We start from the raw sequence: 22,851 nt of genomic DNA on the forward strand, positions 1-22,851 counted from the left end.
TGTTTAAAAACGTTTTTGTGAGTCACTTTTGGGCACATTTGCAACAATATTTGTTAACTTAAAGAATTAAATCCAAATATTAAACGTTACACAAAAATGCTAAATATATATCTAAATGATACATCTAAATATTTAATATACATCACGGGGCGCGTGTGCATGTTTGTGTGTGCGTGTGTTTGTTTGTGTGAGACATGTCAGTGACCAGCACAACGTTGCGGTTGAGCAAAACATTTGGCACCAGTTTATTTGTCATTTTCCAGAACTGAATACAAAGCAGTTGACATTTTTGGCACAAATCTCAGTACAGATCTAAAAACATGCAACCTCAAAAGAGGGTGACCGCCACCTCCTCGTCAACGTCAGTCGGGTAACGACGACGAGCATTCGATTACAATCAGCACTCCTTTGCCCCCCCCCAAAAAAAGTTGTTTGTTTTTCTTGTCCTTTTTTAGGGTGCCCCAGACATGACACAAGAGGGGGGGGGGGGAATTCAATTGTGGCCACAATATAATTATAACATGCACATAAAATGTACATTTTTGGCCACAAAATAGTAATAACATGTGCCACAAATTTGTATTTCATAACCACAAATTAACAGTCAAAAAAGTCGCAATATTATGAGACTATTGTTGTATTTTTCAGAGATAAGTCCATGTCTTTTCAAAATAAAGAAAAAGTCATAAGAATAAAGTGGTGGTATTGCACGGGCAAGGTTTTTCCAAAAAAAGTCATCATTTACGAGACTAAAGAAACAAAATATAAATAAAGAGCCATTTTACAAAAATAAAGCAATATTTTTTCAAGGAAAAAGGGGTAACTTCAAGAATGAAGTAGCATTTTTCTGAGAACAAAGTCATTTTAGTGATGAAAAGCTGCATTTTTTAAAGCAAAAAAAAGCTGAAATATTACAAGATTTAAGTTGTATGTTTTCCAGCAAAAAAAAAAAAAAAAAAGCTACAATATTATGACGAGAAAGTTGTATTTTTCCAGTGAAGAAAAAGATCATACTTTAAGAGGTGCATTTGACAGTTCCCACCTGCATCCATCTGAGTCGAGCACAAATAATTACAACTAATACTCCTTTCTATTCAATCAACAGGAATTAATATTTAATTACGATACTGTATCAATTCTTGACTTAAATATGACTTTTATTTTGATTTCCTAAGAAAAAGTAAGAAGACTTCTCAAACAAAAGATTTTGTCGTGCTTTTTCTAAAGTAGCATTTTATGCACACGCTATATCGTTACGGTGGCCACAATTAAATGCACCCCCCTCCCCTACCCTCCCTCCACGGCATGTCTCGGCCTCCGCGCGTCTTCTAATTTCCGACACACACGGCAGCACTCAAACACAACACTGTGTCAAGACACACAAAAGCACAACAACTCAAAAGGGTCGGTCGGGGCCCGGCGGGAGGCGGACGATAAAAACGCTTCTCGAAAACGCTTCTAGACTATAAAAAATAAATTTTTGGGGGGCGACGGGTGGCGGCGCTCGGGGCGAAGGAAGGCAAACAACTACAAGTAAACCTCCTGGTGGGAGCGCCAGAGAGACGCGTGGGGTTGGGACAAGGACTGGACGATGGACGGTTACGTCACATGCTAGGGAGTCAGCTAGAAACGCAACAGCGCACACGTGGCAAAAAAACAAGGCGACGCCCCCCTCCCCTCCCCTCCCTTGAGTGTGTATGCGGCTTTAAAAGGCGGGGCTTGACCTGGTGAGTGATGTGGGAGTCAGTGAATGAGAGCGGAGAGTTGAATGACGGCCGTCAGTTGCTCGTGTATGAACGTGCTTGTTACGTCTTTATGTTGGTAGAGGCGGTTCTGGACCGAATGGCGCCCTGTGCGACGCTCGACGATTGAACACCCCTGGCCAATTGTCATCAGGGGCGGGAGAGGAGTTGGGGGGGGGGGGAGGTTGTATTTTTTATTTTATTTTTTATTACAAGAAAAAAAAGTTGGGGATGCAACGTTGTACTTTTTTCAAGATCGAAAGTTGACTTTTAAGAAAAACAAATTTGTAATATTATGAGACTAAAGTTCTATTTTTTAGAGAAAAAAAAGTTGTAATAGTCCAAGAAAAAAAAGACGTATTTTTCATATAAAAGTCAAATTTGTGACTTTTTGAATACAATTTTTGATTTCATTTGTAAAGAAAAATTACAAGAATTAGATTTTGTTTTGGGAGAAAAAAAAGGACTAAAATATTCCTAGATTTCTTTGGGGGGCCGGGGGGGGCCAAGTCTTTTTTTTAAAGAAAAATACCAATAGTTGCAATTCATGAGAATAAAGTTGTATTTTTTGGGAGAAAGTCCATCTCTTTTAGAGTTTTATACATCATATTTTTCAAGAAAAAGTCATTATATTATGAAATGAAAGTGTCAATATTACTCAAATAAAGTTCACATTTTCAAAACAAAATAGACATAATATTATGAGACTAAAGGGAGATTTTTTTTTTTTGCTGAAGAAAAATGACAATATCACCAGAATATTTTTTTCTTCAGAAAAATAAGGATTCTTGTTTTTACACAATCAACAGGTAACAGCATAACAATGACTTTATTCTCAATTGTTCTAGTATACGACCTTATTCCCGCGTTATTCTGTTTTATTTCCCCATTCCCCCCCCCCCCCCTCCCCTTTTCAGTGCTGACCTCTTCTAATCCCCTTCAGTGAAACGGGGCTGCTCCCGTGTAGCAATTAAGACATTTAGCGATGAGATGAATGAACACGGCGTACTGAGTGAAGAGTATTTTGAAATACGGAACATAGTTGAACATTGTGGCTATGTCGGACACAAGATGACACAGGTGACAAGCACGCGCGCACACCAGGAGATCCATTTGAGTTGTTGGACACATCGCTTGGTGAAAAATACAGCAGATAAATAATTCAGGCAATAAATAGTTCCCCAGCACACAGGAGAAGTATAAAACCTTTTGTTCTTTTCGAAATATAAAAATAGAAGAGGCAGAGCCTTCAATATACATGTCACTGCCTCACGTTTACAAAAAGCAACAACGCGCGACTCCAAAGAAGCAACCGGTAGGTCACGTGACATCCACGCTCCAATCAGAGAGGAGAGGTTTGTGGCTGTGAAATTGTCTCCAAACACTTTTGCATTGCTCCTTTTTGATGGTTATATACGACTAGAAATAGGACTATATCAAGAATATACTGTACATTTTTTCAGTGTGACACCTCCTGTCAGAGACGATTAAGGATAATCAATACAAAATGAGGTGGTAGCTAATTAATTATGAGTTGATTCTACTGGTGGGTAAAGCCAAGTACACACACAGCGACAATTCGGCTGATAATCATAAATGTTAGGCCCGTTTAATATTTACAATGGCAAATCCTTGATCAAGCGCGGTACACACACACACCGACAATCGGGCTGAATCGGATCATTATCCTCCTGTTGCGATTCGAGTCAGCAAAGGCCCGATTATTGGTTGTCTCTTAATGATCCTGAGCAATTATCCTGTGCAGTGGGGTGTGTTAAGAGTCATTTTTACTCCTCGATCTGCACGGAAAATGGTGGAGTCTGACAATTGTAAAGCGGTGAACACGTATACCGATAATCGGGACAATTTCTAGCCTGATTCCTCCATTCTGATTACAGCAAAGTTCCTAAAGATGTTACAGATTGATTATCCTGTGGTGCGGGGTGTGATAAGAGTCAATTCTTCTCCCCGATCTGCTTGGAAAAACAGTCAGGCCAACAATCGTTTAAGCAGGATGCGCACATACGAGGCAGGGCGATTTTTAGCCTGAGTCCTCTGTTCCGATCAATTAGCAAAGGTCTCTTCAGATGATCCTAAGTAATTATCCTGTGGTGTGGCGTGTGTTAGGAGTCATTTTCATACTCGATCCGCTTGGAAAACGAGGGGCCTACAATCGTCAAGGTTCCTCTGGGTTTTTTTTTTTCTTCTTTACATTTTCCGGTAGTTTAGACGCTTTGTGGACTTTGGATTTGAGGTAGAAAAGCTAGAAACAGACTCGTTTGAATGCTGAAAGAAGAGTTTACGCTTTGTTCCGGTAGGTTAGATGCTCATATTGTCACAGAACACAATATTTTGAGCATCTTGAAAGGTCAGTCAAAATGCTCTACAACGGCTGGCAATATGCTCACAAAAGTATGCTTTGAAAGCAGCTGGCAGTGAATGAGTTAAAGACATTTTCTGCACCACAACTCATGAATTTGTCCCATCTTGAAATCAAACGCGACCCTGCAAACGGAAAATCTTTTTTCCTTATCGGCGTACTGCATCATGGGTTATATTGCTTTTCTAGTGACCATTGGTAGATGATCATGCATCGAGGAAACCAAATATGAGATAACGTGTGACGACAACACTATGAAATGGCCAAATCGCGATATAGTGGATGGGGAAGGATTCCCAAAAAAGCCATGGAGTTGAATGCAAGAGAACAAAAATGGTGGCCGGACTCCTATGTTTGTCCCAGTGGAGAACAGTGAAGGAAAGTGAAGCACATTTACCAGAAAAAAGAAAGAAAAAAAAACACAACAGAGAAAACAAATTGGGCACCAAGCTGTCCAAGTGCAACACGTGGTAACAATCAAGGTATCAAAGGTAGCACAGCAAACGAAAAAGAAAACACAGCAGTTTGTCGCTCTTGTTGGAGGTAAAACAAAGTGCATGAACCACAAAAGAGTACACGGGAAGAATCCAGTCCGTCCGCGAGCACGGGGGGCCGGCGGGCGGCGCCCCCTACCGTACGTTTGCGACTCCACTTACCAGCGCAGCTCCCACGCTCAGTGAGAGAGAGCGGGAAGCGGCCGCCAGCGTTCAGTACGGCTTGCTGTCGTTCTTGGAGCGCTTGAGCTGCACCTTGAGCCGCTTCATGCCAATCTGGAACCCGTTCATGGACTGGATGGCGGCCTGCGACGACACCGGGTTGTCGTAACTCACGAAGCCTGCGAGCACACGCGGACACACACTTTGGTTACCGATGGGAATTTGAAGCCACAGAATGGGGCACTCCGAAGTGAACGATTCTGACACTGATCAATATCTGTTCACCTTTTGGAGCATATTTACAAACCCCAATGCCAATGAAGTTTAATTTGTAGTCTTCAAAAAAAAAAAGAGGCTTGAAGCTATTCATTGCCACTACCAGTTGGAGTTTACTTGAAAACTAATTAGAAACCAAAGAGAATGACACGTCGTGTATTCGGCACAATCGCAGCCTACTTCAAGCATACGATGGAAAACACCACAGTCACACGGGCTAACGATTAACATATTACAAAAATAAAATACAATAACGCAATTTAAAACAATAGCCGGAGAAGTTATGGTGATACGTCTGCAGAACGCGCGAGCATTTCATGCGCAGGCATCACTCGCCGCAGATCGATCGGCATGCAAAATATTGTTTCAAGAAGAACTGAATGTCATGTGGGGTGCAAATGTTGTCACTGTGCGTTCGTACACAATGGCGTACTGTACTAGAGAGCGAGAGAGAGACACACACACACACACACGGTGCAAATGAAGGTACAGGCACGCAAATGACACAGTTTGTGTTTGCATGTGTGGGACTTTTGGATTGATTACACTTCATGAAACCAGTTGACATATTTACATTCTGTATTTCCTCATTTTGATGCCCGCAACACATTGTTGTTAAAGCCGGGACAGGGGCATGTTCCCCACTGTGTGACATCACTTTTCTTTTTAACAACACTCAATAAGCATTTGGGAAGTGAGGACACGAATTGTTTAAGCTCTGGAGGTGGAATTCTTTCCCATTCTTGCTTGATATTCAACTGGAGCAGCTCAACAGTCCGGGTCTCCGTTGTGGTATTTTGCACTTGATAATGCGCCAGCACACATTTTCAATAGTACTCGCACTCTTTTACTAGCAAGCCACCCTGTTGTAACACGGACATCCCTGAAAAAGACGTTGCTTGGATGGCAGCATATGTTGTGCCAAAACCTGTATGTTCCTTTCAACATGAATGGTGCCTTCACACACGTTCAAGTTACCCACGCCATAGGCACTAACACACCCCCATACCATCACTGATGTTGGCTTTTGAACGCTGACAACAATCCGGATGGTCCTTATCCTCTTTGACCCAGAGGACACCATGTTCATAATTGCCAAAAACAATTTGAAATGTGGACTCGTCAGACCACAGTACACTTTTCCACTTTGCGTCAGTCCGTGTCGGATGAGCTCGGGCCTAGAGAAGCCGGCTGGCGGCGTTTCTGGCTGTTGTTGATAGATGGCTTGCGCTTTGCATGGTAGAGTTTTAACTTGCGCTTGTAGATGTAGCCACCAACTGTGTTAAGTGACAAAGGTTTTCTGAAGTGTTCCTGAGACCATATACCAGGCAATATGCTTTACACGTTTTTTAATGTAGGCTGAGGGATCGAAGGTCACGGGTTCGACGATTGTTTTCGGCCTTGCCGCTTACTTGCAAAGACTTCTCCAGATTCTCTGAATCTTTTTATGGCGTGTAGATGATGAAATCCCAAAATTCCTTTTTACGTTCAGGAACGTTCTTTAAGTGTTGGACTACTTGCTCACGCAGTTGTTGACAAAGCAGTGAAGATCACCCCACCCTTGCTTGTGAACAACTGAGCCTTTTGGGGATACTCCTTTTGTACCCGATCATGACACTCACCTGTTTCCAATTAACCTCACCTGCGCAATGTTCCAAACAGGTGTTGTTGGAGCATTACTCAATTTTCTCAGTCTTTTGTTGCTCCTGTCCCAGCCTTTTTGGAACGTGTTGTAGGCATCACATTCAAAACGAGAGAATATTTGCAAAAAAATTAAAAAAAAAACCAAAGCAATAATGTTGCTTGTTAATGTTATTAATGTTAAATCAGTCATGATTTTCAAATGATTGTATTCTTTTTTTATTTACCTTTTCCACAACGTCCCAACTTCATTGTAATTGGGGATTGTAGCTTTTGATTTCATTAAATATGACCTCCTAATGCTGTATATTCAACAACTGCTGTGCATAATAATTTGGAACAGTGCATATTATTTGAATTTTTTTTTATTTAAAAAAAAAAAAAAGAGCTTTGTTCAAAATCATTTGCCTTATACTCTAACGGTTGATGATTTGAAAATTATGCTGACTGCCATTTGCATCGACTATTTAGGAAAATCTGAGAAAAAACATTTGCACAATAATTTGAACGCGGTGTATACACCAGTAATGTAGCATAGCTACATCATACTGTATACAATGTTGTATACACCTCTAATGTACAATATTTACATAATATTTAATGAAGCTACACCAGTAATGTAACATTTACATCACATTAAATGTCCAATGTACCATATTTTCATGTTTAATGTTTGCATGTACACCTATGCGAACTGACCAAAACACTTGCTGAGGTTGGTCTGCTTGTCAATGAAGACCTTGGCTGAGATGACATTGCCAAAGGGCATGAACATCTGGAGCAGGTCCTGGTCGCCAAACTCTTGGGGGAGGTGGTAAATGAACAAGTTGGCGCCTTCTGGACCTGCACAGGAACAGCCTTTGATATGTCCAACACTTCTAAAAAAAATCTCTTTTGGATGGTCTGTGTGGCCCACCAGATATGACATGGGAAAAGGTTTCAATATTTTTTTTCTCCCCATGTCATGTCTGATAGGTTTGCCATCTAAAATGAACACAAAAGCGTGACCTCCACTACAACCGCAGAGCTCACCTTCCTTTTGGCTCCCGGCGGCTGAGACGCTCTGTTGTGAGAGCAGGCTCTGGTTGTAGAGGCCCGGCAGCGCGGCGGCGGTGGCGTACTGCTGGATTCCAGAGTACGCCTGACTCAGCGCTTCCATGGTACTGCCAGAGCCGTTAGACAGGCCTCCCGAGCCCAGGCTGCCATTCAGAGCCGCCATTCCTGCGCCACACAAACGGCCAGGTGAACTCGTCAATCATAAAGTGAACCCCTGTTTACCGCGGGGTATACATTCCGGACCCGCACGCAATAACAGAAAATCCACAACATAGAGCAACATTGCTCCAAAAATATTTGATCCCCTTTATCCACACTACCCTACCCACTACTCATACATTATTACTGTGAAGCTAGGTATGTTCCGCGAAAAAACAAAACAGAAACACAAACTGATATTGTGTGCATCATCCAGATGGATGGGGGCGAGGGGGTACGGTACCTGCGAGCGAGCCCATGTTGAGGCCGGCTCCCGTGCCGGCGGCCAGAGACTGCAGCGTTCCCAGAGATGCAATGGGGTTGACGGACGACGTGCTGCTGGAGGTGGGGGAGGAGCCTGAAGCAAAAAGCACATTTTAGTCAGAATAGCTCAACAGCTGACTTGAGACAAGGCAAGGTAAGGGGAGGCAAGTTTATTTGTACAGCAGAATTCATACACAAGGCAAATCCATAATTTCTTAGCATTATGGATTTGCCTTGTAATAATGATTAAAAACAAGATGGTTAGCGCGTCTGCCTCACAGTTCTGAGGACCGGGGTTCAATCCCCAGCCCAGCCTGTGTGGAGTTTGCATGTTCTCCCCGTGCCTGCGTGGCTTTTCTCCGGGCACTCCGCTTTCCTCCCACATCCCTAACTCTAATGACAAACAGACGCTAGTTGACAACAGAAAAACTGCGACCCTGTAATGGGTCTGACCTGTTAGCTTAGGCTTCTGGAGCTTTTCTGGAACTATTAGTGAAGTGAGGCTACATTCAAATCGATCAAATCAAGTGTATTTAAATCTGCCAACTCTCCCTTTTAGTCTGATGTACATGCAGAATTCAAACATGAACAGTCACACATCCAGACTTTTACCTGAGCTGGTTAGCGCACTCAGTGGACTACTTGATGTAGTCATGGCACTGGAGCCGGTGGCTGAGGCCTGGCTGGCGGTCGCTGCTGCTAAGGCGGCCAAGTTCTGCATGGCATTCAGACCTGATACACACACGCACATCATCAATCACAGGATGCCATCGACTGTACCTCCTCAGGCGTTCCAGTCAAGGCACACAAGACACACCCTACCTACCTTTTTCGTAGGCTACAGGCCGGGAGTGGGGAACGTATGGCCCTAGAAAATGCTGAGTCTTAAACAAGGCCCACTGAACATTTACACTACCAGTCAAACGTTTTAGAACAGATCGATTTCTTCACCTTTTCCATCCAGTTCATCCCAAACCTGCTCGATGGTGTTTGAGTCTGGAGACTGTGCCTTTTCATATAATTCTGAAATTTACATTGTTTTTCAGTTTTGGGGAACATTACCTGTTTTTTTTTTTTTTTAACTTTTAGCAGTTCACCACTTAGCTTTGTACCAATTCAAACTATTCATCAGTTGTTGTTTTTTCAGTTTTCAATAAAGTAAAAAATAAAATACACTTTAACACTTTTGTTTTATTAATTTGCTTCATTAATTATATGTATTTTATTAATTTGTTTCATTAATTATATTTCAATTATAAATTACACAACAACAAAGAATGACTGACTTTATTATTAAGATAACCTATAACAAAACGAAAAAGTGAAAACAAATTTCACACATACATTGAGCATTTTTTTATTTTATTAAAAGATCCCAGTTAATTATTTAGAATTACATGAATTATAAATAGTATTTTTTTAATGAAAATTAATTATTTTATTATTAACATGAAGTACTGTAAATACCTGTATTTTACATACACATTCATATAAGTTTTTTTTTTTTTTTTTTTTTTTTTTTTTTTTTTTTTTTTTTTACGTCATCGACAAATGACCAAGCCACGCTGCCCATTTTCCAAATGAAATGTGGCCACTTTCACACAGTCCGCTACAGCTGGCTTTTTGCCATGTTGCTGTTCTGATATAGATCAGGGGGAGCCGATTGCAATTTCCATCATCGGAGGTACTATCAAATCTCTGATGGCGCTTGGGTAGCTCCTTCCACGGAGAGTTCCCACAAACTTGGCCGATCAGCGATAGAAAACTAGAACTGACATTTATAAGTCTGTGCCTTTCACACAGCACTCACCAAAGCAGGACATTCCCGTGTGTCTTGTGGCAAACTCATTTGCAGGTTGCTGTGTGCGTACCTGAAGCGGGGTGCAGGTTGCTGAGTGCGTTCCCCGTGGAGGCTGACTGCTGCAGCAGCTGTAAGTAAATCTGCACGCGGCAAACACAGTCAATGAGAGTGGCTCGTTATCTTCGACAGCCGTGAAGATACACAAGTACAACATCGCTCCCTCTCGTGCGATATCGCTCGATGACTCGCCCGGCCCTATGACAGAGTCTCCTCTGAGACCTCTCACTTACCGCAAGGTACTGCGGCCCCAGACTCCCCAGCCCGGTCAGGTTTCCCCACATGGACGCGGCGCTGAGTTGCTGCATCTGCTGCTGCAGCTGCAGCGCCATGCGCTTCTGCTCCTTGTCCTTCTGGGTGTCGGCAAACTTCACCACGATGGGTGACGAGCAGCCCTAAACGCAACACACGAACGGGCTGTCTCACATATCCATAGTGAAATACAGCGGGACCTTGAATTTGCAGTTGAATTCGTTCCGTGGCCAAGCTGTAATCAATTTACTCGTACAGCAAATCGGAAATCGGAATACAGATTTTTTTTCCGTTCTTTAGTAATCAGCAGGTGAACACGGGTTGGTTTCACCAAAAACACCGGTTTATAACGAATAAAGCGAGAAAATGGGCTTTTTGTGAAAATAAACATCAAGAAGAACAATGACTTTGATGCTAATATTTTTTGCTTTTGAGACACCTCAAACAATAAAACCCCCAAAACTAAAAGGGTTTTTGATTGCAACCTAATTTATTTCAAGATATCCAACTACGAAACATGAGAGATGCCGACTCCTCGCATGGCTCGATTTGAAGGTCAGTGGCTTTTTTTACACTCCATGAAAAATCGTATCAATACGAATATATACGTCGGTGGCAGCGAATGAGAAAAACAGCACTGCATTGTATAAAAACAGAATAAAGGAATAATCTGGTTGTATAAAGTCTAATTACTGTACATACTGTAGCATTTGTGTTGGATGTGTGCCTTTGAGGGGCGGGGCTGAGCGAGTGACGTCGTCAAGAGCTGGATTGTGGGAGTTGTGGTCCAGCAGCTCCTTGCCAGTGTTTTCATTTTGTAATTGTGTTTCACTGTTTGTTCGTTAGCGCATCATAGACTGTGGCTCTCCTTTTCCAAATGCAAGAGCATTACAGTACCTTAATTCTTCCTTTTTTATTTTTCTTCACTTCACTCAAACGGTATCTGAACTCCAAATTTGGCTTGCAGCACAAAGAAGAAAATTGACCAAGCGAAGACTTGGAAAAACTTATAAGTTGGGGCACTTGTAAGGCGAGGTACCACTGTACACAGTGTGCTGCAGCAAGTGTTTGTGTGTGCGTGCGTGCGTGCGTGCGTGTGTGTGTGTGTGTGCGTGCGTGTGTTGGCACTTCACCTCCATGGTCTGGGACTGGTGCATGGACTTGATGGCGGCTTGAGCCATTTGTCGGGCTGTGAATGTCACAAACGCACAACCTGAAACACATAAACGTGCATGTGTCTACAACAGAAGTGGACTGACACCAGGACAGACGTAAACACCAGAGTTTGGATGTTAGTAGATGTTGACTTTTTTTTTTTTTTTTTTAACTGCATTCTAAACTGCTGAGAAGAAGAAAATATTTGACTGGCGTTTATGAGGTCCAATGTTACAGCGATCCAGTTGAATGTCAACAAACCACACGACTTCCGAAAGAGAAGAGAGTTTGATTGTCAACCATTCTGAAAACAAAGTTTTCTTTTTTGCTGGCCTTAAGACTATCAAAAGCACATTTGAAGAATTTCAACTAGGGCTGGGGGGAATCACATAACTCGGTGAAGCTGTCTTCAGAAAGACGAAAAATTTCATTTATTGCAGATAGACGCAGTGTTGGGCCAATGAAATATCACAAAAAACAACAGAGGAGTGTCTGTAAGTGATTTTTCAGACACTGTTAGATGTCTAATTTACATACATATAACATGATGTATGAGTGAGCTGAATGGTAGTTAGCGTTTTCAGACCTAAATGGTCAAGGCTAGCGTGCTAATGCTAATCGCCATTGCTAACCGTTTAGCATCAGCTAATTTTGTTGTTGTCTCAAATTCTGCACAGAATTTATACAATACACAGTACTAACAGAATAATAGAAGTCCATCTCTCATGAATGAGAATAAAATGATGTTAGTAGTAAAAAAATAACACTACAAAAATTTATAGTGATAGTCCTAGTTAAAACGTAGTTTTTGGATCCGCAAAAAGTAAAAAAAAATAATTTGTCCTCCATTTATTTGTAAAACACTTTTGCTCATTAAATAAAAACAAGATTCAACTCAAAATGTCCAATATTGCCATTTAAATTACAGTATATGACAACTTGAAAAGCGTAATATGATACCGTCTCCTTTTATACATTATGAAAAACATCTCAAAGTGCAATTTAAGCAATATGCTCTTCCTTGAAATATGGATATTGAATTAAACACTAGCCCATGTCCACATCATTGAAAAAGAAATTTAAGAAAGCAAAGCACACCTGAGCTCATAATTTTGCATTATCTGGGGTGAGCGGGATGTTAGTATTGGGTCTCTGTGTGTCTTCCACTTAGTCACTGCTTCTGTCACTCCGCTGTGATGTAATGAGCAGTCATAGCAACAGCTTTCCGTTGCCCTTGGAAGTCCACCCATCCGTGGTGAGCGCAACAGACGATACCCGGGATACGCCCACGATTTGTTTCTTTTCCTGCTCACAAAGACTTGACTCCATTGAAGCCCATCTCGTTGAGCGCATACGTATTTACGTCACCACGAAATGGTCACTCGTCAGCCACGTCCCCGAACATGACGGCAACCGTTATTTCTGGTCAACTCGCTCCTCATATACTGTAGCATTCGTTGATTGTGCTTGAAAGTGAGCGTTCAAGTTGAGTTGCGTTGTATTTTACCATTTCATTTTTTATGCATCCCGAGTACGTGACTTAGTAAAGCAGTATAAATAATTTATGTTCCATATAATATATTCTTAATAAGTAATTAATTTTAGACATAATTTGTAGTAGTGCAACAATACATGTGGTGACGGTTCGGTACGCACTGAATGACAATACGTCATTTTATATTTACTGCATCAACCTCTGACGATGAGGAACGGTGCTAAGCTTTACGCTTAATTGATAAATGCCGATTAGTGTTGTTTAGTTCAAAAGAGTGAATCTTTTTAGTAAACGTACTGAACTGAATCAGTTTACGAAATGATTTGTTCTTTGAGATTGGCCGCCGCCATGAGCGAGTCGGGTGGGAGCCGAAACGTAAAAGCTGTAGCGTTCTGTCACTCCCTTCTGAATTATCGGTGAATGACCAATGAGCAGCCAGCGTGCAGGCGGGGCCGGGACTTCACTAAACGTACTGCCATGTGATGTGCGATTTGCCAGCGTTGTCACTCACTTCGGCGAATGACCAATGAGCAGCCAGCATCAGGCAGCATCGCGCAGGCGGCGGAGGAACGAAATGAACCAAGGTTGGAAAACACTGGCCTAAATGTCCGAAATAAAGCTCCAAAATAAAAGCTCAAGTTATTAAATAAGTCTTATATGACATAGATGGACATGTGTCATAATTCATAGCCAATATGGGTTGAGAAGTGATGATATTATCGATACAAAGAAAATTATACGTGAATGAACTCACACCATAAACATGTCTCTCTTCATTCATGGGAGATGGACACTATATCTTTTTGAGTCTAAACACCACCACAATAGATGTACATTCAAACAAAACATTTAACACTTTAACTGCAGACTTTCGGCTTTAAGTTGAGGGTATTTACATCCACATCGGGTAAACGGTGAAGGAATTATAAGTCCGAGTATATCTACCACTTTTATGCCTGCTACTTTTTATGGGTTCTGGCTAGCTGCATCCTAGCATCGCGTTTCCTCGCAAACGTAAACGTCTGTGTCAGCATTATAAATGTTCTAGGAAATGTACCCAAACAACTTTTTCATACCCTACAATGTTTCCCGGGAGCCAACTAAATGCTGGGAACCAAACGTCTATGGGACGGACGTAAAGGTGTTGGGAAATGTAGTTTTTAGTGTAAGATCGCAACCCAGTGACAGTGCCTCAAACGGGCATCGTGAGTACATCACGCAGAGTTCAACACTGGGTGCATTTGTAAATATTCTCCACTTCGCATTGTTCGGAAACTCAGAGCGCTCTTGGAATGTACACTCAAAGAGTAGTATTGTGGCATCAGACTGAATTTACGAACGCTCCTCATACGCACCGCTGCAACCGTATGCGCCGCCATCTTTTTTTTTTTGATTAGCGCTGCCCGAGTCCCTCACTGCTTCCCCACATTAGTTAATGAGAAAAAAATGCACGTGCTTACGTACTGAACGTAACCAAAACAGTCTAACCGAACCGTTTTGACGGTTTTCAGAAAACGTTACATTCCTAATGTATATCATTTTTTTATACAAGTGTGATATGGTATATGTAAACACAAATGAAGCCTAAACATTGGCCATTGTCACACACACACAAGGCTCTATAGTGAAAGCTTGTGTTAAAAAAAAGACATTGTAGATGTTTAAAGCTCCCATAAGTGCTATGTCACGGTCCCTTTCGCCATTCACCTGAGCGAGGCAGAAGTGCTTTTACCAGTTTTGCCAAATATCGAAGTTGCCCATGTACAGTGGGTACGGAAAGTGTTCAGACCCCCTTAAATGTTTCACTCTTTGATATATTGCAGCAATTTGTTAAAATCATGGAAGTTCATTTTTTTCGTCATTAATGTACACACAGCACCCCATATTGACAGAAAAAAACGGAATTGTTGAAATTTTTGCCGATGTATTAACAAAGAAAAAATGAAATATCACACAGCCAGAAGTATTCAGACCCTTTGCTCTGACACTCATATATTGAACTCGGGTGCCGTCCATTTCTTCTGATCGTCCTTGAGATGGTTCTCCACCTTCATCGGAGTCCATTTGTGTTTGATTATTCTGATTGGGCTTGATTAGGAAAGCCACACCCCTGTCCATATAAGACCTTATACCATTTAACCCTAACCCTGTCAGAGCAAGTGAGAATCATGAGGTCAAAGGAACTGCCTGAAGAGGTCAGAGACTGAATTGTGGACAGGCACAGATCTGGCCATGGTTACAAAAACATTTGTGCTGCACTAAAGGTTCCTAAGAGCACAGTGGCCTCCATAATCCTGAAATGGAAAACGTTTGGGACGACCGGAACCCTTCCTAGAGCTGGCCGGCCGGCCAAACTGAGAGATCGGGGGAGAAGAGCCTCGGTGAGAGAGGTCAAGAAGAACCCAAAGATCACTGTGGCTTCGCTCCAGAGATGCAGTCGGGAGATGGGAGAAAGTTCTAGAAAGTCAACCATCACTGCGGCCCTCCACCAGTCGGGGCTTTTTGGCAGAGCGGCCCGACGGAAGCCTCTCCTCAGTGCAAGACACATGAAAGCCCGCATGGAGTTGGCTAAAAAACACCTGAAGGACTCCAAGATGGTGAGAAATAAGATTCTCTGGTCTGATGAGCCCAAGATACAACTTTTTGGCCTTACTTCTAAGTGGCATGTGTGGAGAAAACCAGGCACTGCTCATCACCTGTCCAATACAGACCCAACAGCATCACGCTGTGGCGGTGTTTTTCAGCGACCGGTTGCAATCGAAGAAAAGATGAATGCGGCCAAGTACAGGGGTATCCTGGACCAAAACTTTCTCCAGAGAGCTCAGGACCTCAGACCGGGCCCAAGGTTCACCTTCAAAAAAGACAATGACCCTAAGACGATCCCCAAATCCAGGTCTGAAAGACTTGTTGCATCATTCCCAAAAAGACTCATGGCTGTATTAGCTCAAAAGGGTGTTTCTCCTAAATACTCAGTAAAGGCTCAGAATACTTCTGGCTGTGTGATATTTCACTTTTTCTTTTTTCAGAAATCTGTAAAAATTTCAACAATTCCGTTTTTTTTTCTGTCAATATGGGGTGCTGTGTGTACATTCATGTGAGGAAAAATGAACTTAAATGATTTTAGCAAATGGCTGCGATATAAAAAAAAGAGTGAAATATTTAAGGGGGTCTGAATACTTTCCGTACCCACTGTACAGGATTGAAGAGGGGAAAAAATGAGGGACCACTTGGGAGCCAAAAGAGCCAGCTCTTCTTATGTAGCCGAGCCTTGAGAAGCAGCTCTCGAAAAAGAGGTCAACATCCCATCACTAATTTGGTGAGATTGCTGATAGTGATTGTGTCCACAGATTGTACGATGTTGCCGATGTTGGTCGCAATCGAGTGGGATGCCAGGATCTTGAGGAGAGCAGCAACAAAGAACATAACTGACTCGGCAATCAATGTGCCTTGTCTCCCTTTAGAGGGTTAAGATTCAAGGTTACTTCAAGACAATTGCAGTTGTAGGACACTCACCTGTTATTGATTATTTTTCACAAGGCTTAATATTTACCATTTCAGAGTAGTTTTATAGTTACGTGAAAATTTTGGACTTGTCTGGTTTTGCGATTAAATGACATCAAAGAACTCTTTAAATAACCATATCAATTCAAGTTTGATTTATTTTTATTTTTTTCAAAATTAGCATCTTAATTGCTTAAAATATGCTAGGTTACAATCATATCCTAAATAAAAAATGATTAGCTGTAACCTGGAACCAGAAATGAAAAACAATATATAATTTTACTCAATTCACAAAAACTGGAGATGTCTGCCTTGGCATGTGAACTCGCCGAAGGAGAAATTGCCAGACGCTTCTTAGAGCTATACGCTGTACTTAAGTGTCTACTTGCATGCAAGTTTTTATTAAATTGTATCTCTCATTATTTATCTGTGGAGTACAAGAACGTTGTCGTCACCTCGGCTCAGTCCGTCGGGGCCTCGAAGTATCCGACACTCCTCGATCTGTCCGTAGGGCGAGAACATCAAGCGCATGTCGTTCTCATTACACTTCTTGGAGATCATCCCGATGAACAGCTTTCTGTCCTCCACCGCTGCATTAAACATAACGTTCACGCTCATTTTAGACGTACGACAGTCACTAACAAATGGAGTTTAAAATGAGATCATGATGAAGAATTCAAGCAATCCGTTTCCCCCCAAAAATCCTCACCGTTGTTCTTCTCACTGTCAGCCGGCTTCATTTGAATGGGGTGGTGCATCTGGAGGAGGGAAAAGATTCAATGTAAGTGCTCGTGAACAGAATCCAGACCAAAGTTGTCAATCTCAAGGCGTGGTGGCCAGATCCGGCCCGCCACACCACTTTACGTGGCCCACTAAAGCAATTGAAGTGTGGGATTTGTTTTCTGCAGACATCACTTTTAGGTGCAGAACTATGGAATTGGCCAATGTTCTCACCATGAAATAGGGCCTTCAACAATCAATGGCGGAGGCTACTGATTACCTCTAGACCTGTTCAATCAAGAAATCACTTAAATAGAATCTGTCCTGACACAATCAAGTAGGACAAAAGATGTAAAAAAAAAAAAAAAAAGCTTCAACAAAATCCATTCATCCGTCTTCCGTTCCGCTTTTCCTCACTAGGGTCGCGGGCGCTGCAACAAAATGACACGATCCAAAGAAATTCCAGAACAGTCGAGAAATAAATTAATTGACATCTATCAGTCTGGAAAGGGTTACAAAAGCCATTTCTAAAGCGTTAGGATTCCAGCGAACCATAGGGAGAGCCATGATCCCCACATGGAACAGTGGCGAACCTTCCCAGGAGTGGCCGGCCTACAAAGATTACCCCGAGAGAAAAGCATTGACTCATCCAGGAGGGCACAAAGGAACTCAGGACAACTTGTAAAGAACTGCAGGCCTCCCTTGCCTCAATTAAGGTCAGAGTTCATGACACAACAATAAGGAAGAGACTGCAGGGCAAAAATGGCATCCATGGCAGATTTGATCAGAGAGCTCGAAGGCTGCCGCCACTCACCCCAGGAAGAATCTTCATGTTGTGAAGAGCGTTCTGTGCTTCCAAGGCCGACTTGCGAGTATAGTACGTGATGAAACAGCATCCTGTCGTGAGACAACAAACACACACGCACGCAATCCGTTTCATCCAACAAATGGCAACTCAACGACGCCATGTGGTTCAAATTAGTGGCGTACGATTCATTCATTATATCGATTTATATTCCTACAATCCAAACGGATTAATCTGTGCTCGGCAAGTTCGGCTTCCGGGTGAAAATATATTGATGCATCACTTTGTAGGAAAGTATCAGATTCTGGCTTTGGGGCCCTCTCTTAGCCAGACCTCCGCGTAACGTCTACTTTGCGCACGAGGAAAGTCGACCTTGCCCGAACACGTTGGCACTCTTGTCCGGGCTCACCTTTGCTCTGTGGCGGATTCTGGCTGCGGTCCCTGAGAACATTGATCTCGTAGACGGCGCCGTACGGCTCGAAGAGCTCACGCAGCTGCTCCTCAGACCAGGAGCGCGGGATCTGGCCCACGAACATCTTGATGGCGTCCACATCTGGTTGGTCGGGGTGGTCCAGGGACCCGTTCATCTTCTTGCCACTGCAAAGACACACGAGAAAAAAAACTAATTATCTTTGTTTATCTACTGTTATCTATGCCAACCACATATAGTGACAATTAAATGCTCTTCCACTGGATGGGAGAAAGAATAATTAACTTGTTGCCAGTAATACAACAGAATAGCAGCAAAGTGTTCAACAAGTATGCAGATACCCAGGCCCGGATTTCACACTGAGTAATTACATTTGAAAATCAACTGAAAAGAGATCTTTTTTTTCAGTATTAACTGTTTATTTTTTTGGGTGACATTTTTGTTTGGCGTTGTGCTGTGAGATTTTCTCATGTAACATATGTGCCTTGGCTCAGTGTAGGTTGGGAAAATGTGATCTTTTTTTTTTTGAGTATCAAATTTGCCATTGAGCACAATTTAACATTTGAGCCAAAACATCATAGTGAGAAGTAAACAGGTGTTTCGTCTTGTTGTTGTAGCATGTTAGCAGTTAGCATGTGGTCTTCTTTTCAGCCTGATGAAGGATGATTTGATCAAGACGTGCTCTGAATGTGCAACGTAATTAATTTCATGGAAACTGTCTGAATCACTGTTGAACTAATTCTTTTCTTTCGACACAACAACAACAGCAGCCCTGTGTTCCAATACTATTCCTGAATGAATGTGACATACTCACACATGTGCACTTTGTCCATTTTAGAAAAGTTTACATGGGAACCAAGATGACTTTGTCTTCCAAAATGTCCCCTTCTGAAATCATTTTTTTTTCCAAGTGTGCTTATTTCCTGTCACTCTCCCTTAACAAGGTTGTTTAATATTCTAATGAAACAAAACTTGGACCAAAAGTTCTTCGTAGAAATTAACTGAGAATGAACCGCATAGCATGACATTACCGAGCAGGATCCTCATTCAGCCAGTTGAATAGAGACAACAGGACTCTTCTTGGTTGGTGAAAAGATTTCTCCGTTAATCCAAAAGGCTTCCTCAGTTTTAGATGAGAATCTACACAGACAACCAGAAATCTTGTTTGGTAAAGTCCTGTTGGGGGTTTTATTCTCAGTTCGTTTCCAGTCAGAACTTGTGGTCCAACACTGAAGAAGCCTTTTGCATTAAAGGTGATTAAAGGTCTTCAACATTCAAGAAGAGTCCAGTTGCCTCCATTCAACTTTTCCGTCGGACTTCTGGTTGTAACGACGTAGCCAAACAAAGACCAAACCAGATCAAGGTAATCCCCAAAATTACAATGGAGGCAACTGGACTCTTCTACCTTGTGATGTTTCACCGTTATTCCAAAATTATTTTTGGATTAAAGGTGAAACCTCTTCAAAAATCAAGAAGAGTCCAGTTGCCTCCATTCAACTTTTGTGGATTATCATGATCTGGTTTGGTCTTTGTTTAGCTACGTGGTTAGAATCAGAAGTCTTCCTCTTTTTTCTTGGTGGTTGTGAAGTGAAATGTCTTCAACAACTTCTGGTTGTAACACCATAGCCAAAACAACAACCAAACCACCTCACTTACAGCAGTATAAGGACAAGAAATAGTGAGAAAGGCAACTCACACAGGACTAGAATTCAAAGAACAATGATCCACCATCATCTCCGGGAGAAAATCCAGTTTGAAAGACGCCATGCTGGCTTTCAGATGACCACACTAAACACAAACAAGAACGAGACGCTGGAAAAGTCAACGAACGCGCCGCTTGCTGTGAGGTAAACGGCAACTGGATCCACACATGGACAACCTGCCCACCGGAAGACCACGGTCAGAACATGAGGCCGAGGAAACACGGGCAGAGGACGAAGCCAGAGACTGCGAAAAGGCCGACGGAGGAAGCGGGGATGCTGCTCGGGATGACGGGGGGCCACAGGGCGTGATGGCCACAATCAAAATGCTGATGACCCGTGGCCTTTGTGAGCGTTTCTCCTAGGCCAGCAGATCTGGCTGCAGCGTCAGATAAACAGTGTGTCAGATCGATGGCGATAAGGCCCAGTGGGCAGCGGGAATGAAAAGAGGGACTCAATGCAGCCACGCAGCCAGCCCGTAATCCCCGGACTAGCGGCACCGCCGACCAACAATTAAGTTCCGGCCACAGGGGAGAGAGATGGCTGCGGGGAGGCTGTGAATTTGGGTGTGTGTTAGTCCTCATTAGTTTGTGTGTAAACAAAATGAAAGACAACAGAAGTCCTGGGACATTAACTGAGATCTTTGCGCACACACACACACACACACACACAAACCAAAGTTGAAGCAGCGACTGCTTTTAATGTCTTCAGAAACAGAAATTCCATCCATCCCTCCATTATTTTTTTTCCCACTTATCCGGGGTCAGGCCGCAGGGGCAGCAGCTTAAGCGGGAAAGCCAAGACGTTTCTCTTCCCAGTCACTTTGGCATCGAAAGAGCGTGACGCCTTTGTGACATTGCAGTCCAAAAAATAGATGGTCCAAAGTTTCATTAAATTGGCCGCAAAAGGCAAATTTGGAGATGAAACTTAGCAGCATGACTACCTGATTGTAATGATGACATCACCACCTTACAACCTTAATATTGTTATAATAGGATATTCATATAAGGCGGCAAAGTGGATGAATGGTTCGCACGTCCGCCTCACAATTCTGCGGTGTGGGTTTACATGCTTGCCGGAGAAACCTGTGCGTTGTTTATCCCGGGTACTCGAGCTTCACGTGCCCTGCGATTGGCTGGCGACCAGTCCAGGGTGTACCTCTCCAGCACACCCACGACACAGTGATGATAAGCGGTATTGGAGGCGGCTGCATGAAAGGGCAATTTCATGCAACAACAATGAACTACAAACCTGTTATCCCCCCAAAAAAATGCAAAATGGATCGTAAATTATTCTTACTTAAATGCAAGGGATAGATACTTCATGAATCCCGAGGGAGATTCCAGAAATAATCATGAGTGATGGGCAACTATTTGGAGTCGTCCTAAACACAACTACAGCTTCCACTGTTATCGTGCCAGCGTGCAATAAAGTTTCCGGGGTTTGAAGCCACTGACCACTTCCGCGTTAGTAGATGACATCACGTGCAGCCTTCGTTCGGATATAAATAGTGACCAAATCATAATTTAATAATAGTGACCAAATGTGTTCACACTGGTCGAACTTGACAGCAAACTCTCGCCCTAAACGCCATACTGTACATCGCAGTCGCCTTGTTGTCACGTTAGCTTTAGCCAAGCAAGAGCAACTTTGACAGTCAGCTGAGAGGTGCGCGCGCACACGCGCGCGCAACGGGCTCACCTCGGCTAGCTAGGCTAGGCTAGCTCCCAACAAGCCTTTTCTCAACTTGAAACGAGCAACTTACCCGTCTTTTACGCCACACTTTATTTGACTGCTTTTGGCTCAGACCAAGGTGCCGTGTTGGACGTTGGCCAGCAAATGTATTGTTGTGTTGTGCTGTACACTTTCAAATCGTGAAGTTCAAGCAGCTTGAGGGATTGTGACTGCTAGCCCTCAACTGTGTGAAAATGGCAGGCACTCGCCCAGGCTCGGGACACTACCATTCCACTGGGGGGTGGGGGGATTGCTCGGAGACAACTTCAGACTGTTTTAGTCACTCTTCACGTGTTTATTATTATTTATAAAATATAATTCATTTCAAACCTATACTTAAGATGCTTAATTATTAGAATTTCAAGCTTTTCGAGACGCGGGTGGCAGTGGAATATTCCCTGCGTTTAAGTGGCAGGTGGTACGGTCCACTGAGAAGCACCATGCTGGATAGATGTTTTCACATCATTTTTCCACAAGAGACAACATTTTTCAAAAGTAAAATGCCGTTAAAAATTTTACCAAACTAGCTAATAATTTAAGACCAATAACCAACCATCAGTCAGTTTAAAAACAAATAAAAACAAATGTTATTGTGGTTTTATACAAGGAGGAAAGGGGTTTCACTATGAATATATATTACTACTACATAGGTCATAGGACAATAGAGACCAGGACATGTATTTATATTATACAGGTATATGTGTTTGTTTTTTATTGTGATTTTTTTCTTTTCATTATTAACTGAGATATTGCTGAAAGGATCATTTGTGTAGGAATAAGGATGTGTATTATTGTTTAATATATTATTGGTATTATATAGATGTTCATATGAAATAATACCTATATAGTGATCATAAAGAAATCGAGCGGGAGTAGAAGAAAACAAATTTGAACTTATCCTGACTACTTTGCAAATTCAGTATGTGAATTTAAATCGAATTTGTTTTTATTATTATTATTGTTATTTTTTTGGGTGAGTTTGAGCTCA

General features: G+C 42.3%; 1 protein-coding gene across 5 annotated transcripts; it reads right to left on the minus strand.

Annotated features, from left to right (window-relative positions):
• Positions 1-221: 221 nt before the first annotated feature.
• Positions 222-22,046, minus strand: celf1 (cugbp, Elav-like family member 1). 5 transcript variants are annotated; one of them, XM_061755188.1, is made up of 13 exons: positions 21,895-22,046; positions 18,409-18,596; positions 18,009-18,091; positions 17,184-17,232; positions 16,930-17,064; positions 11,457-11,536; positions 10,305-10,466; positions 10,085-10,154; positions 8,826-8,945; positions 8,194-8,307; positions 7,728-7,916; positions 7,395-7,538; positions 222-4,957 (listed from the first exon to the last, which is right to left on the minus strand). In XM_061755188.1, exons 2-13 carry the CDS (start codon positions 18,584-18,586, stop codon positions 4,830-4,832), a joined length of 1,452 nt encoding a protein of 483 aa, XP_061611172.1. In that variant the 5' UTR covers positions 18,587-18,596; positions 21,895-22,046; the 3' UTR covers positions 222-4,829. The 5 variants fall into 5 exon arrangements, with proteins under 5 accessions (XP_061611172.1, XP_061611161.1, XP_061611150.1 ...); XM_061755177.1 differs by lacking the exon at positions 21,895-22,046 and adding an exon at positions 20,126-20,642 and having other exon boundaries at positions 11,457-11,512; XM_061755166.1 differs by lacking the exon at positions 21,895-22,046 and adding an exon at positions 20,126-20,631.
• Between the last annotated feature and the right edge of the window lie 805 nt (positions 22,047-22,851).

This window comes from Phyllopteryx taeniolatus, chromosome 2 (genome assembly GCF_024500385.1).
Source record: "Phyllopteryx taeniolatus isolate TA_2022b chromosome 2, UOR_Ptae_1.2, whole genome shotgun sequence".
Lineage (NCBI taxonomy): Eukaryota > Metazoa > Chordata > Actinopteri > Syngnathiformes > Syngnathidae > Phyllopteryx > Phyllopteryx taeniolatus.

Bases quoted from the DNA above. Each gene is read 5' to 3' on its own strand.
- celf1 (XM_061755166.1), bottom strand. From the start codon at position 20,196: ATGGCGTCTTTCAAACTGGATTTTCTCCCGGAGATGATGGTGGATCAT. The intron at 10,155-10,304 runs GTAAGTGAGAGG...TGCCGCGTGCAG, and splicing joins TGGGGCCGCAGTACCTTGCG to ATTTACTTACAGCTGCTGCA. The intron at 4,958-7,394 runs GTCAGTTCGCAT...GTGTGCTCGCAG, and splicing joins CAACCTCAGCAAGTGTTTTG to GCTTCGTGAGTTACGACAAC.